The sequence below is a fragment of the Dermacentor albipictus genome, chromosome 9, assembly GCF_038994185.2.
Source record: "Dermacentor albipictus isolate Rhodes 1998 colony chromosome 9, USDA_Dalb.pri_finalv2, whole genome shotgun sequence".
NCBI lineage: Eukaryota > Metazoa > Arthropoda > Arachnida > Ixodida > Ixodidae > Dermacentor > Dermacentor albipictus.
The window spans coordinates 61,477,902-61,494,813 of NC_091829.1; the positions used below are offsets into that span (position 1 = coordinate 61,477,902).

Consider the following 16,912-nt stretch of genomic DNA (forward strand, 5'->3'; position numbering starts at 1 on the left):
AGACAGTTAAGGGCGAGGCCCTGCAATTGTGGTATTCTTGTTTCTAAACTGAAGCTTTTGAGGCGAACCATCCCGGATTTCGTTGCTGATTGTGGCTGCTGCTGTGTTACCGAAAAGGTGCGTGCTTCACGTCGCTTTGCACGCATGCCCAGTGCAGTTTCCATTACGCCGCGAGTACACGGATGAACCGAGAAAAAAACAATAGCCTTTGGGCTGTTATTGGGGTCTTATACTACTCCATGTACACACATGTCCTTACACAATGCCCACTTGTGTACTGGATGGGCATAATTTTGTTTTACTTCACTAATTTTTAACCGCTTTTAAATGCTTCCGATGAAGATTTGTTGCCACAGAAAAAAACAAATCGTTAGCGAAGATAACCTCTATGGCCCCGAAGAGTAAGCGCGTGCGCGGCGCCAAATACATCTTAGCAGTTGCAGCTGATCGGAGGGCGTGTGCTTTGATTTTCTACATTGTAAATGTAGCCACACAACATAAATCTAAATATTGCGCCCATATCTGAGACACACACGTTGAAAATAAAAGAAAATTTAATTTGCGCTTGTGTACTTCAGAAATGCATGCTTTGTCTCAAAAGGTAAGCTCTTCCTGGAAAGGCCCCTCACTTGACCAGGAGATGAAAGCCGTCATTCAGGCAGTAACAACAAAGATTACTGGAAGGACAACGTTTACTACAGGTGAATTTCGTTCTTATAGCTTTCTCACGATGAAACAACGTGAATATAGAGCACCTAGCTATACGACCCGAGTAAGCTCGTCCTCTGAGCGAACTTCGAAAGCTGTCTCAACAAAGAGGGCATTTACTGAGGCAGTCGCTTGGTTCTTACCACAAAGCGGTCGCATTGAAGAATGCTCACTAAATGTGAATCTAGATTCACTTATTGAGGCCAATGTACAGAATTCAGGTGTGTAGTCAACTTCGATGCTCTCTCAGCTTTAGTTGCTCCAACAACTTCCTTGTCTTTTCGGTGATAGGCATGGACTTACTTCCGAATTTTAATTTCTACGGCAGCTTCATTTGTCAAGAATATAACTTCTACCGCAAGATACCGTTGATAAATGTGGTCTTGTCTACATGGTTCAGAGATCAAGATTTTGGAATTCCGTTCAGGATTGTCCCTGTGGTGATATGGCGAGATTAAAATTGTCTCATAGAATAATGTGGTGACGCAGACACGGGGGAAACGACCATTCCTTGCGCGGGAGTATTGCAATTCACGCAGCAGTGCCTCGTGGATCACGACGCAAATTGACAGCAGGGTCTCTCGTACCAGAAAAAAAAAATTCCGGCAGCCACTACCCATATTACTTTCCGGAGTGATAATGGTGACCGCGCTGACGTGGTGCCAGCTGGTGACACGTGCAGCGGGAAATACACGGTGGTTGTTTATAGGTAAAATATTTCAATTTATTGAAGTAACGTCGCTTGCTCGTTCGGGTGACCTATCGTTTATGTTCAGTAATTAGTGTTCGTTCTAGTACGGTGAGACGGGTCTGAGGTGTCTGAGCCGCATGATGACTGCAAGCGGCCTTGGAGTGCTTACGCGTTTGTTCCTCGAACTTGGTTGGGAGGAAAATATTTTTTGTGTGCGGCATTTTGCCAAAAAACAGCACTGTAGCATTACGTCAAGTCTCTATGCACAACTAAAAACACACGGAAGTGAGAAGCAGCGAGCCTGTGTTTACAGAGAGAACTGTCGTCACTTACACGTGCCTTGAATGTTTAACGTCTATCATTGCTTGGATAACTAGAAAGCCAGGCCTAACGCCGTTGTGCAAAATCTGCCTATGTGAAAGACTACTTTCAGTCGAGAGCGGATGTCTACAGGGTATGTTTCAAGCGTTAAGTGATTCCGCGATGTTTTATCGGCACCTCGGGCACTATCTGATGCTTGGCGAAAACGGTCCTACAGCTGGCAGGAAATCCGCGATACACTGAATAAGAAGAGAAAAGGCAAAGAAAGAAACATTGGCTAGCTTCAGATGTTTACTTTCGCAACCCTGTTGCTGCTTTATACCGCATGGATGTAAGCCTCATCGGAGCACGAAACGCGCACCGCATTTAAACCCAGGAGGAAGCCATCAAGCTATGAATTTTACGCAACTTGTGCAGCGCAAACGAATTTCTCGCATCACCTTTACTATCTACCACGCTCCTGCCATGTATATGCACGCTCTGAACTACCGCCCGCCGCAGCGTGGAAAACAGCCACAGCAGCACAGTGTAAAAGTCTAAGAAAAAAAAACGAAAATTTGCTTTGAAAGCCAAGGACCGCACATCACGGAGGTCCTAATTGAGCGATAGCTTCGTGAAATGTCAACGAACTCGTGTTCAAGAATAAGTTTCACCTTTACAGAATATAATACGCGGGGGTACAAGAGGCGCCTGGAAAGCACACCCACGGATTTCTATATTGCTCCCCTTCCAGACGCACACACGCATTTGGCCCAGATTCAGGCCAGGGGACATGTTTACCCATAAGAAAAATCGGCTGGTTTGCGGCCGCATCGGGATTTAAACCCCCTAACTCTCGCATGCGAGTTGGGTGCAGTGCGCCCCAATCATTTGGTGTAGCTAAAGAGCTGTAGAGCAGAGAAATTAACAGCTCTCTCCTTTGTGATTTCCTTCTACTGCACTGAACTCACACCACCACCTGACACTCCTCAAAGTGAGACACCTTTTCACATATGTGGCCTGCATTTCCCTGTGGATTTCGATGGGCGTTCATAATTTGCTTCATAGAAAAAGAATTACACTTTGTTGGTCATTCTCCGCGTACGTGTGAAGCACAACCGCCATCTTAAGCACCTGACAGCAGCACCGTGTCGCGGAGCTACCCGGAGATAATTCTGGGCCGGTCCAAGAAAGGTCCGCCGCTGTGAATGGACATGTTGACTTCGCATTTACAACCGTAATTCGGCCTAAATATATAGGGGAAAAGACTTTCTGATTAGCCCTCGTATAAACTTTGGATCGCCTTTTTTTTCATTTGGTACATTCACTAGTTGCGCCACGACTGCCAATATCTCCCGAGTAGCGTTAGCACTACTCCTGAAAGAAACAATAATAAACACATGTTCATGTCTACGGCTTTTGGCGCGGCGAGGGCTTCACTTAAATTTGCTTTTATGATTCGGTGCCCGTACAGCATGTGTCACTGGGGCTCCTCTTCCAGTGTTCGAATATTAGCACTTTAGCGTCCACATAGTGGCGCACTCTGTTGTCCGTTTTTTCCAGATGGACTTTACGATATCATTCGAGTTGCCCAAATGCCCAACGTCTTATTGGTTCCCTTTCATCCTTGGCACGGAGTGCGCATGCGCGATCATTCAACATCGTTCTTTCTCAGAAAGATCATAGTACTCCGGGGTGTCAGCATCAGGCTTGAATGAACAAAGGAACGGTGGACACACGCCTCCTGCGTTTACCTTCATCGACAAAGCAATCCTGGATAAAAGCCGTGAAGGCGGCGAGGGTGCCTTATGCACTTCCGACGATTATTTTACGTGAGTACTCCCGTTCACGAAATTCTCGTTGGATATCTTCAGCCGCAGAAACAACCTGGAATACAGACTTTAGCAGCTGTGCATTTGTTCCCGCATCGAAGTGGACGCTTTCGAGGACAACTTACATGCAGCGTGGCTGCGGCTGTTTATGGTTATGGTAAAGAGAAGTGCCTCAAAAGGAGGCAAATGTTTCTATCAAAATATATGTATATAGATTTAGATTGCGTTTGATTACCGCATCGCAAACTCGTAGCAGTAGCCCATTGGCTGGGATGTTGCGCTGCTTAGCTCGACATCATGGGTAATGTACAAGCCGCAGTGGTCTTTCGCTAGTGATTGTGAAATGCAAGAAGGCTCCGGTACTTGGATTTACGTGCACATTATAGAAACCCAGGTGGTGAAATTTAATTCCTCGATCATAGCGAGAGCGGGGTTTTGAAACGTGAAACACAAGGACATAAATAAATAGAACAGTACGTCAAACTTCCTTTGGCGATCGAGTGAGCATACTCTTGCAGCCTCGCGGATTATCGCAGAAATAGTACAACTTGATAAAAACGCAAGAGATGCGTGACCAAGTGAGCAAACGTCCTAAATTTTTGCTCTTACTCGTTTTTCAGCAAATATAGAAGGTGCGCTTGAAGAAAAACGCCATGTCTTCGCAATGAACGCAGAGTTCATTTTTATGGCATGTTCGGGTAAATCGGAAAATACTACCGGGACGACGCGACGGCCGCGTGGGCAGAGTGTGCGAACGTAATCGGGAAATGGCGAGAACAGTTGCCGACCGCAAATCTTAAGATGCGTGGTCGCATGCTGGCAGATCTTTTATGGACGTGGCTGGGCGACCGACTCGGCCGACTGGCAAGTCCCCTGTAAGAGAGCTAATATAACGCAGCCAAACCTAACATAACCTTGCGCTGCCTGAGGCATAATTTTCAGCACTAGCGCGCAGTTTACGCCCACCGCTCATGGCATGGCAGTTCTGTCGCAATGTGTATGACTAGCGCATTCCAGTTGACTCGCATGACGTCGTTGAGCTACAGGCACGTAGTCTAAAAAGGACACTTCGGAGGGGATAAGAATACATAATTATGTCGTTATCTTGCAGATTACCACCTTTTTAACTTGGTTCTAGCATTGTTCGCTGCTTACTTATATTTCTTGGTTAATGTCACGATTTAAGAAATTGCATAATTTAAGAGCGTGCCGTTCACCCTGTGCCGGTCAGAAAGTGATCATTTTGATAAAATGATGCATTACGGAAACAGCCTTCATTAACGAAGCAGGAGTTCCCTTGATCTAAATTCTGTTTGCCAAAAACATTCTTCGGATATATTCTGCCGTAACTGGGAGCTCGAAGACCAATACGTATGTCTCATTCCAGGTATATTGACGAGTACATCAATGACACGTTGAAGGCGTTGAACCGCCAGAGCGATGCCACGGACGTCAATGGTATGTACGGCATGGCTTTTACCCATCCATACTACTCGCGGAGATGCTTAACAAGGCCCAGAGGAGGCAGAATTTCCATCGATCATGACGGCGGTGCATTTATTGGTCATACCGACACCATACTAGCGTCACCATGTCGGTTGCTGGTTGTGCAGTCATCCTGATATTCATACAGATGAATTTATTGCTAACAGATACAACAGTGCGCATATTCTACGTGCCTCAAGTTTCGAATGAGTTCAATCTCAACGCGATAAATTCATTCGCAAAGAGAATCAATGCTTATCGTTTTGTTGTGCATTTCGCGTTGGAATGGGGTCAGAGTAACAAGCTTTGCAATGCGTAGCGAGCCAACCGCGTGTTTTATACTTCACGGTAAATGCTTGTTGGCTGATCCTGTCATCAAAGGGTCTCTTGCCTGGCGCCGTTGCAAATTTAATTTAATCACTGCAAATCGCAAAGGCGCCGTCAAGGGAGCGTTTAGGTAATACAACTTCTCAAGTACATTTGCTATGGGAGAGGATAGATGACATCATCGAGCTGTCTCGCTACTGTGCCATCAGCAGGCGAGTGTTACTGCTTACAGACACTCTCCCCCTCTGCATCAAATGGCTTTCTTAAGCGGCGTTCTTTGCTTGCCTTCTCTCCTGCAGGATCAAAGGCCATGGATCATGTTAACATGACGATGCCCACCTCTATTATTTATTTCGATACATTTTTATCGTGCGGTACATCTGATTGCGCGCATTCCGTCATTGGATGATCAGCCAAATTCCCGTGCAGTGATCGGTGCCATTGCAAGCAGTTCACATTGACCGACTCTCTCAAAGCGCGGCTTCTTCCAGAGTAAGGGCACGTGGCCTACTGTTTGCAACTGTTTCCTGCCACGCAGCCGCTTGTACGTTGGAGGCGCTGTAGCCACAACTTCATTTTGCGAGCCGCTCTTGTGTGTTTACCACCGCCAGACCTGTTGAGGGGACCTTTAATACAGCTCTGTCTACCTTACGGAAAACCAGCCATGCCTTATTACTATTCTGTAACATTTGCGGTCATCATATTTAACGCAACATGGCGGGATTGTTGCTATTACATTGTTCAACGATACTGCCTTGTCAAACTGTAATTCTCCAAGTATTTCTCATCTTATCAGATGCCGGCCACACCACCCTCACATATGCGCATTGGGCGGACTTTTAATCAGTGGGATAGGTATTGAAGGCGTGCAGAGCATCACGGGCATTCTTAGTTTAAAATGAGTTGTTAAACATGCACAGCTAACTGTAAGTGCATTCTTCAGAAGTGCAGCTACAGACGTAGGTAAATATATGCATAGGATAGCCAGTGTCTTAACAAATAGTCCACTATTGTTTGAAGCTTGCATCTATCACATCAAGACAAGGCTTTCCTGCGTGGTCAAGCTTGAATACAGTTTTTTCACTTGTTCTGTCACCTTTTCCTTTGTCAACAATACGATCAGACTGTCTACTGCTAGCAATATACTGGCGAGATGCAGAAGCTGCAGGTGCACTTTTGCACATAAGGTAGTGAACATCGAGGTACAATCGTAATGAAAGTGTCAACAGGCGAGTTCGTGACATCATTAGACAGCCATCATTACGCGGCAACGCCCAACCTTTCGAAACAATTTTCTTTTGAATGGGAAGCTTTGTCTCTTGGACAGTTCAGATTTTCCTACTCAACGTGAGAAATGCATAAATGCCTTAAAGAACAACTCTTCGACTTACATGAACGATGTTCGTCACATTTGAGAATGTTCTGGTGACTGTAGTCATGCAATTGTCTATTTAGGGCCTGGATGGTGTGCCAAAATTCCCGGCAATTGGCGTGTCTCTAAAAATTTGAGACACCATGTCAGCAATTTAGTAACTGTAATCCTAAAACAAATATCGCAGTACTGTGGACCGCATGGTTTAGAATATCTAAAGTGGCCAAGTTTGATTGATGAATTTACAATTTACAGAAATGACAAATATTTGCGAGCGTTTTTCAGAAGGCCTAGCTATAAGATTCTGGTAAACTTCATAACGCTGAGTATCATTTTTGTCGATTGACGGGTATCAGTAAATGTACTTTCTAAAATTAGGATATCGTTTTTATTGCTCAATTAGAGTTGCAGGCGTGATATTCTTTTTTGCAAATTTTGACACATTCAATACATCTTTAGAGACGTATACCGTCTGAACAATAAGTAAGTTTAGGGCAGCTACAAGAATTTATTTTGTTTCACATGCGATAGCCTACATCAGTGTTGGTGCAAGCGTGACCAAGGAAAGCAATATTAAACAATTTCCCTGCTCGCAAGTACTAGACAGAAGCCTCCGCGCTGAAGTTCCCTTTTGCACGTTTCTACATAAGCAGCTCTACAATAACGAGGACGCGTTTTTCTTGGCAAAGGCAAGTTGAGTGCGTGCCAGAAGCTGCTTATTGAATATAATAGATGTTGCATTGCCACCTTAGTGAAGCATGGAACACGCCTCTTGCTCGAAAGTGGAAAGTGGAATACTACATTCGACATTTGTAGCGCACTGAAAGATGGCGACCTGTCGTCTTTCGCTTAGAACAAGTTTGTGTTCTATTCTGCTGTAATAATACAGCGTATTCATTTTTAGAAAAATAAACATTCTACAATGTTAACCGTGCTTGTCTCTTGCATAAATGCAAAATCTCTTACTTGCACTGAGCACCGAATTCCAGTGTTTCGGAAAGAAAAAGCACACTGCACACGCCAACAAAGCAGCCAGCCTTCCATACACATAAAGCCCTACTAAAACGTACTGCATGACACCATTTATTTTTCACGCTCTTTCAATGACGTCTCCACAGCGACGAGTGAACACCTCTGCTGTTTTTTTCGGGCCCCGCAGATGCCACTAAGAGCGGAAGCACGAATGATGCGCCTGTGGTGTCCACCGCCAGTACCGATGACGCCAGGCCCAGTACGAGCCACGCTGGCATCGAGAAGGTATCGTTCACTACGAAAGACACCGCCAGGTGAACCAACATTGCGAAATATTTCTTTACATAAAGCAAACCTGCCATTGAGCGAAGTGCGATGGCGACCGCGCCGCCCACTTGCGATTTTATCCCGCATAGAAAATACAAAAATAGGTCATAAGTGTAAAAGAAAAAGAAAGCGTCTACTTCAAGGACGCGTGAGGACGCATCTAAGACGAGTGGTGACGCATCAGGGACTCGTAAGGACACATCAGGGACGCGTAAGGACACATCCTGGACGCGTAAGGACGCATCACGGACGCGTAAAGATGCATGAAGGACGCGTGAATGCACTTCAAGGACGCAAGAAGACGCTTCTCATTTCTTCATAGCGTAGGGTATGCTGATGCCGTGTGTAAGCGGACAGTGCCGCAGCAGACTCGCCCACGCAGAGTGTGGCCAACGTTGGGCAAGCAGCCCTTTCGGCGGGTGCAGCCAGCGTTGCTCTGCCATCCGAGAAAAGCTCGTCAACTTCTCGGTGCGTGGAACTTAAAGATGTTGTCACTCAACGCGAGGCATTGCCAAACCACCGCTTGCAAGAAGGGCGTTCAACACGATTCCTAGTCGAACGGCACCGCCGGTCCACTTCGACCCGTGTAAACTAACAGTAACCCTGCGTCATACTAAACGAAAAGAACTCTGTAAGCTAACCTAGCTGTCTTATATTAGTCATGCCGCACAAATGTGTTCTGCAATACGTGCCCACCAAAATTTTAGAGGAATGTAACGAGACTTCTACACTATTTAGATGATGTCAAAGAACATATTCAGAAATTTAGTCCGAAAGTGCTGCGATCCGCCGTCATTGCTTAGTGGCTATGGTGTTCGGCTGCTAAGCACGAGCTCACCGGATTAAATTCCTACCACGATGGCTGCATTTTTATGGGGGCGAAATGAGAAAACCCCTGCGTGCTCAGATTTAGGTGTACGGTAAAGAGCCCCTGGTAGACCAATTTATTCCGGAGTCCCCCACTACGGTGTGCCTCATAATCAAATCGTGGCTTTGGCACTTAAACCCCATAATTTATCAAGTCTTAAAAGCTATGTGTGTTCAAGAAACATGCTTAACATATCCACACACACACTTTCCAAGACAATGACATTTTTATGAAAGACTGCGGCGATGGACTCACCTCGTTGGGTGGTGCGGCTATAATAGAAGATAAAGGGATTCCCTGCCATCAATTACAACTACGAACGACCTTTGAAGCAGTTGCTGTCCCATCAATGCTGCTCAGTAACCTGGTGACAATCACTTCCAATTACATCCTTCCCAACCACCAACATCACAAAACCATTTCAGAGCCTTATGAATGGGTTCGAGAGATTTGTCAAGCGCTCGTATGACTGATTTTTCTCTACCCTCCCCCCCAAGTATGTACTGCTGTACGCTGTATTGGAAACTGACAAAAAGCTTTAATTTATTTATTTATTTATTTATTTATTTATTTATTTATTTATTTATTTATCATGGATGAACTTCCCGCAACCTAGTATTTAGAGATATAAATGTACATAGCCCCCTTAGGGGATTTTCGCTGTAGATTTTCGCTGTAATTTTCGCTGTAATTTCTTCGGCTGTGGATGCCTCTTTATTGATAACGAGGTGAAATTCTTCAGCTTGAGATAAAGCATGCCCCTCGATAGACATGTGCATAGCATCATATACACTCATGCCTTACCTATAGTGTAACGTCCTAAAAAACTCGTGATAAGTCTGCTCTGGGAACTGATCAGACCATGTACCAAATAATAAAACACCTTTATCCTGATACACAAATTGGTCTACACTCATTTTGAACACAATGTGGGCAACAATATCTATTTCCTTGGCATGTAAAGAGGTTATCTATGTCTCCCTCTTGAAACATTGTTAGGATACGTCGTCTATGGCAAGTACGCGGCCCCTAGCGTTATGAACCTGCTCGTGTAATCTATTAGAAAAGATGATCAATCATGGGCTAGCTATTACTATGTTGAACGAAACAAACTACTTGGTGTTCACGAACGGTACTTTAAAGAAAGCCGATCCACAATTGACCAGCTCGTGCGGATCGTGTCTTACATCCGTAACGCTCCTGCTTAAAAACAGTTCTTTCTGTCATTGTTTCTTGATATCCAAAACACTTGACACCCCACCAGGCCCTACGGAAGTTTGTGTTATCTCTGGGAAATGGGTATTCAGGTCAGCATCCATAAGGTAATAGAAAGGTATTTATCTAAGCGCATGTACCATGTTAGTGCTGCCAATGTTCCGCCCAGGCCATACATCGAGAATACTGGGTTAGCAGGGTGTAGGCGACCTACTTGTATCATTGTTATTGTGAAAAACAAATTTCGTACGTTCATTTATTCCTCGACGTATGCTTTAATCCATTTATGTTGATGACTTGCCGAATGGATTTAACTCATTGTAATTGGCGTGAAAACGCCAAATTCAGCACGGCGATGCCATGTCACAGCCGGTGGCTGCAAATGGGAATTTTTCAAATTCTATACACCAACCTACATAGGAGTCGCTGTAAGTACTTTAACAGTTAAAGTGACACTGTTCGTGCAAGTGACAGCGCCGTTCCGACTATGATGGATGAGTGCTCTGCACCGTATATTGCCCCGAGTGTGCTGTTCGCGCTATGCCAGCAAGTACAGCCAGTCTTTGATGAGAACGAACTATTGCAAGTAGCGAGATTACAAAACACGACATTACTTCTTGCGAAATTTGTTTTGATCAAACATACCTTGAACCATTTTTGTCACAGCTAGTAATTGTCTGACCAATGCTTATTAATTGCAGCCTTCCTGATTACGCCTTGCATTACCAGTGGTACATGGAGCAGACTCCGATAACCGATGGGACTTACAACGTCGAGGGTACGTAGACAATGTGATTTGTACCCGCCGCGGTTGCTCAGTGGCTATGGTGTTAGGCTGCTGAGCACGAGGTCGCGGGATCGAATCCCGGCCACGGCGACCGCATTTCGATGGGGACGAAATGCGAAAACACCCGTGTACTTAGATTTAGGTGCACGTTAAAGAACCCCAGGTGGTCGAAATTTCCGGAGTCCTCCACTACGGCGTGCCTCATAATCAGAAAGTGGTTTTGGCACGTAAAACCCCATAATTTTAATGCTGATTTGCGACCTGTGGAACTTCCGAAGTTAGTTCACAAGAAACGTAGAACACAGCCCCTATGGTGTGCATCCGTGTTTTGCACACGGATGCACTTTACCAGAGCCGTCAAGGAGGTTTCCGCATGAACCAGCTTATAACTGTCCCTACTGAGAAATTTGTGCTTCTCTGTATATATGCAAATTCATACATAACCTATGCAGCAGAAGCTTTTGCATGAATATGTTCTTGTATCGGTGAGCTGGTAAATGATGCTCCCAGATAATAGCAGAATCCGAGACTGCTCATTCCATGCAGTGATTAGTTCACTCGTAAATGGAATCACTTGATCATTGGTCTACAATTTTATTTGCCAAGCAGAATCTCAGAGTGGTTCGTCGTCCTGACATTGTGATAATGTTTCCCTGAATCCGATCAAGCTGGTTGGCCACGCAAGCGCGTTGATGTGGATGCAGATTAAGGTGCACAATTAGGCCGTTTCAGATGTCTTTACTGGAGGGTGGTAACGCTACTGTCACGTTTTCGGCACAATGTAATGATTGCTCACACATGGCATGTTACGAGCAGCCGACATATCCCGCTGCCGCCGAATGCAGAAGATACAGCATGCAATTTGCGGCAGCCTAATATAGTTTATACTTAAGCTCTTGGTTCTTTCATACCAAGCAAGTCAAGTCGCAGCGGCAGCATAAACTACCTCCTCAAATTTATGAAAACGTAGAACAAGGAGGCAAAATTGTTGGGTAGTTGTTTGCGCCCTGTTGCCGTAAAATTTTACCAAACAGCCCAGTTATGTGCTTCTGAAACGTTAACATTATTTGTATCAAATGAATACGAATCATTGTACCCAACTATTTCCAATGCATGTGCCACTACTTCAAAATTGCAACGCTTTGTTAAGGAGAAAATCTACGCCATGCTGATACACCGGCCTTCCAAACTGAATGTTCGTTTTTGTGAGGCGAGTAGTTTTCCATGGATACATCCAAGCATTATTCGTTCTGCCTGTATCTGCGCAACTTCTTTCGCAGGCCTGACGAACGTTGCGACTATAACAGCGCGACTGATAAAATTGCCAATGTCAGAAAATAAAAAAATGAGTTCCTTAAATTACACCTATGCAATCACACTGTACTTCCTCCGAAGTCAAAGATTATGAAACTCAAACCTTTAGTCCCGGTTGTTGGGAATCCGCATTTAATATCTTACGTGACGTACCAAGGTGCAGAGACTCAGGCATGTAGAGGAAACAATTCTGTAAAGATTCTTAGCACACTCCACCCCCCTTTTTAATATTGTAAACAAAGGTGTATTCAACAACACGGCTTGTCCCTTGCAGTTTTAACGCTAACTGCAATAGCGTAGATGGTCATCCTCATTAGGATTCTGCCGTAATTTCCACCTTTTAGGTCTCTTGCATTTTCCTTTATCCAAATTGACGCAATTTCTGCGCAGGTATAGGAAAGATGCCCACATAGCTATAATCTTTACAGCACTCTCCATAGAGTCCAACCCGCCGTGGTTGCTCAGTGGCCATGCTGTTAGGCTGCTGAGCACGAGGTCACGGGCTTGAATGCCGGCCACGGCGGCCGCATTTAGATGAGGGCGAAATGCGAAAACACCCGTGTACTTAGATTTAGAAGGAGGAGGAGGAGACAAAGGAGAGGAAAGACAGGGAGGTTAGATTTAGGTGCACGTTAAAGGCCCAGGTGGTCGAAATTTCCGGAGTCCTCCCCTACGGCGTGCCTCCTAATCAGAAAGTGGTTTTGGCGCGTAAAACCCCATATTTTCTTTTCCATAGAGTCCCCACTTTTAATGCGCTTTGACGCTTGCCGATGCACCGTTTAGGGGCATGGCGCCGTGAATTAACACTTCGGCATTTCTTTCCAAGCTGATCTGGTGTCTGCAATACGACTCTTACATACGCGCCTTGAGCAATATTTTTGAGAGTTGTCCTATAGTCTGTTGATGGCCTACACAGGAACACTGGCGAGGACAGCCGTTTTAGCATTAGTAATAAGCTACCAAACAAGCAGTGCTTACAGCCGGTGCTTAGAAACTTCAGCTACCCGAGTCACCAAAATGGATTCGGATAACCAGTTTCTGAAAGGCGAGTACCTCGTTGGATGACCCACCTATCTGTCACAGAAGGTCAGTAAATAATGGCATACCTAACACAAAAATATAAAAGCCCTCTGTAGAAATGCGGCCTCTCAATCTTTCTTTGTCGTTATCTGCGTTGGGCTATGTCTGTTGCTCGTAATAGATTAACAAAAGGAAGAACTTCGTGAAGCATCTACTGTGCTTATTACTCGATGTTATAGCAAATGTAATGGGTGAAGGTTTCCACGCACAAGAAACCCACGTGTCGTTTTCCCCTTTGAGCATTGTTGTGTTCTGCCCGCGGTTTGGGATAAAACGTGATAATCTTCAGAAGAATCGAATACTGGAAATTCTTCATCGTGCTCGGCTTCCTCATCGCCACGAGTTTCTTGCATGCATTCAGGACATAGTTGCAGAAAGAAACCACCGCGTACGGAAGCACAGCAGTAAAGCTTCCCTACCACTAAATGTTTCTTTACTCAAATGATATTGCTGAACAAAAAACGACATGGACGTGGGAGGACGACACACCAAGCGCATACTTCCAACTAAGTTTATTGTACCACTGAAACCAATTTTTTTACATGTGAAGCAGTGTAGACCGCGCATGCGCTTACATAAAAATGAACGGCGCATTCTAAGAAACTTAGTTCTTCTTTCATGAGATCCAAAAAAAGGAAGCTAACCCACTTATCACCCAATTTTTCGATCATCTGTACTTCAGATATTTCACGGATGAGCTTCGTACTGCCACGGGAAACAATAGCGCATTAGTTCTCAAGAGGTTTGTAGCCATGATCGCGACAATAAATTGCCAAGAAACCACCAGAGCCATTTTTTACGTTGTTGCTGTGTTGAAACTTAGTTGAAAGTTTGCACTTGGTGTGTTGTTCTCCATCGTCCGTGTCGTTCTTTCGTTGCGCAATATCATTTGAGTAATGGATTACCAACTCGCTCGGAATACTGCTATTAATAAATGTTTCTTGCCTTGCACAATAAGCATGCAATATCCATTTCCCACTAATTGCCCTTTTCCTACGGCGAATGAACACCTTTACTATACTTTTATGCCATAAAGGTGTCACTGAATATGGAAGCACAAGTTACCAGCACCTGGGGTTCATCGGCAGCATCGATCACGCAAGGCCCAGCACAAGCCGCACTGGCATGCAGGAAGCATCAGCCAGTTTTCATGACGGTGCCACGTAAGTTCACATTTAGAAAAGTTCCGTTGCAAAACAACTCGGAGGCGACAGCGATGGCTACCCATGTAACAATCGTGCCTCTACTCGGTAATTTCTCCTTGGGAGGGCTAGCTCTGATGGCTGAATCAGGTACTGCATCAACTGTTCTGAACGTTCGGCCCGTGCGGCTGGCCTTGACATACTTCATGGTTGCAAGACCGCGACCGCACACGGACAGAATAAGAAGGAAGGAGGGAAGAATACACGGCACTGTGCACACGCCATGCCGCAACCACGAAGCTACACAAGTTCGCCCGATTTTCCACACTGTTAACGCGCTGCAATGTGCGGTACACTTGCAGGTTTGTAACCCACTTACTCAGTCGCCATTATGGAATATATAAAGATTGTGAAGGAAAGATTGTCATCGGAGTCAAGGCATATAAAATAAAACAGGGTAATGTCCAAGTTTACCGAGGCAATGCAGCATGCGTACGCCGGGAGTATGCTGCTTTGGCGAAGCTAATCTGAAGTCGACCACTACGGCGTACCGCATGATCAGATGATGGTTTCAGTACGTAAAAGCCCAGAATTTAGGTGTTATGTAGTCCCGTGTTATCAAAGACGACTGGCGACGTTTGATGAGGTCAGCTGACCCCTGAACAACAGCGGCAGTGGGACGAGGCTATCGAGCGGATGGGGTTAGCACACACACTTCTGCCTTCTAGTCTTTCCTGTCTCTTTTTGCACTGTCCCCACTACTGCAGGTGGCAATATCTTAAATACTTTTACCTTCACGAAAACCTTCCAAACGCCACAAGAACAGTATTAGGTAGCACTATGTTAAGCAGTTGCCGAGCCGCACCTATTTAGGCCGCCGTTCTTGAGCGTGTGGTTGAGAGGGAGTTCGCCTTTTGCACGATACGTAACTGCGACACGTGATACGTTAGGCGGAGTGCGCATGCGCATCTTATAACGATAAGACGGCAAGTTGAAGTGCCTGTGTAACCAAGTTGCAGCATTCTTACCCGCCCAGATGACCCTACTTTGATCCCAATCAGCGCTTCCTTTCTTTCTGTCCGGTGAGAGAGCAAGAAATAAACGGTAAAAGTGACGTCATTGTGCTTGGCTCGATTTCGCCAGTGCAGGAGCAAGTTACGTCTCAATTCAAATCAGGACCTTCTGTCCTCACTCTTGAAAATAGTCTGCTTTTCATACCGTCGTCTTTCCTAGGCGAGTCGATTAAGGATTCTGAAGAATGTCCAGCAGCAAATCAACATCGTCGACTTCATGGCGATACCGCACCCCTGCTCGCCATAACCAGCAGTAGCTACACCACCCAAGAAGTTCATGGTGTAATGTAAGAAGATAAGTGGCCAGGGATGGGGGAGTGATTTCACTCATCTAATTACAGCGCCTATCCGTTGTCGCGGTTTACTCACTGCCAGCCTTTTCTCAGGCTTCTAGGTAATGGTGTGGTGAGCGCTTTCAATCATTGTCCACGCCACGTAGACGTTTGGCTAGTGTGTACGGTGGTTAGACAAGTCGCCAACGTTCAATTAACACCCTTGGATGGCGTTGAGACGTAACATTATTTTTTTTCCCGGGAATGCGTTGCCCCGCTAACAGCTTAGTGTTGTCGTTCAACGCAAAAAGGGCGGACTGTATTTGGAACTTACTGAAATGATATCTTTGATTGCAGCTGTTTAGTTTCGTCGCAAACTGCCTGTCTGATCAGATTGCATGCGTGAGGCGAATTGCGTAGTACTTTCTTGAAGAAGCGCAGGTACCAGCTATTACGGTGGAACATTCGACGAGTCATACACAAGGGTGCCCCATCTAGTTTTACCCCAAGTTTAAATGTCCGAGAGGTACTGGGATCAATATAATCCAGTGTCAGATGTTTGCATGTCTATATTTGCTTGTTTATAGGTATTTGTGTACCTCATTTGTTCCGTGCCCCTGCCGAAACGTTCGCTTCAGCTACAATCTTTGTTCAACCGCTGTTACCCGCATCATACGTAGGGATCATGTTCATGTCTTCTGTTCTAGAATTCCCGAGAGCATGTGGGTTCACCAAGTGAACCCAAAGTACCAACCGGCTGAAGACACATCCACCATCCACGGTATGTCTGGCAAGGTTTCGGCCGCTTTTATGGCACACCTCACCTTGGCGATGACTGAGGAATGTAACGTTTGCTATGGCAGAGGACAATTTTAAACAGCATCACCGTTGGGTCTCAGCTACATGGCTCTGCGCCTGTCAATCTGAGCTCAGAATTCTGCATGGTTGACTTCACGGGTGACAAGATCTGACAGGTTTCGCTGCGGTAACAAAGCTACTCGCACGTGTACGATTCTGTACTAGTCGCTAGGACGGTGCGCTCATTATCCGTGAACGATCCCTCACGCACAATTAGGAGAGGTAGGAAAGCAATACCTGCCTTCAGGTAGAGGGTGGCGCAAAAAGAGGCACAATTCAATATCTGCTA

General features: G+C 45.4%; 1 protein-coding gene across 2 annotated transcripts in view; it reads left to right on the forward strand.

Moving 5' to 3' along the window:
• Positions 1-3,309: 3,309 nt before the first annotated feature.
• LOC139050009 (zinc finger protein 501-like) overlaps positions 3,310-16,912 on the forward strand; it is a 35,507-nt gene continuing 21,904 nt past the window's right edge. Inside the window, exons 1-6 of one of the 2 annotated variants that reach the window (XM_070526077.1) lie at positions 3,310-3,531; positions 4,919-4,989; positions 7,875-8,001; positions 10,799-10,875; positions 14,315-14,441; positions 16,473-16,546. In XM_070526077.1, coding sequence (XP_070382178.1) covers positions 10,833-10,875; positions 14,315-14,441; positions 16,473-16,546 — 244 coding nt within the window. In that variant the 5' untranslated portion in view covers positions 3,310-3,531; positions 4,919-4,989; positions 7,875-8,001; positions 10,799-10,832. The remainder of the gene's footprint in view (positions 3,532-4,918; positions 4,990-7,874; positions 8,002-10,798; positions 10,876-14,314; positions 14,442-16,472; positions 16,547-16,912) is intronic. The other variant, XM_070526078.1, reaches the window with a different exon arrangement.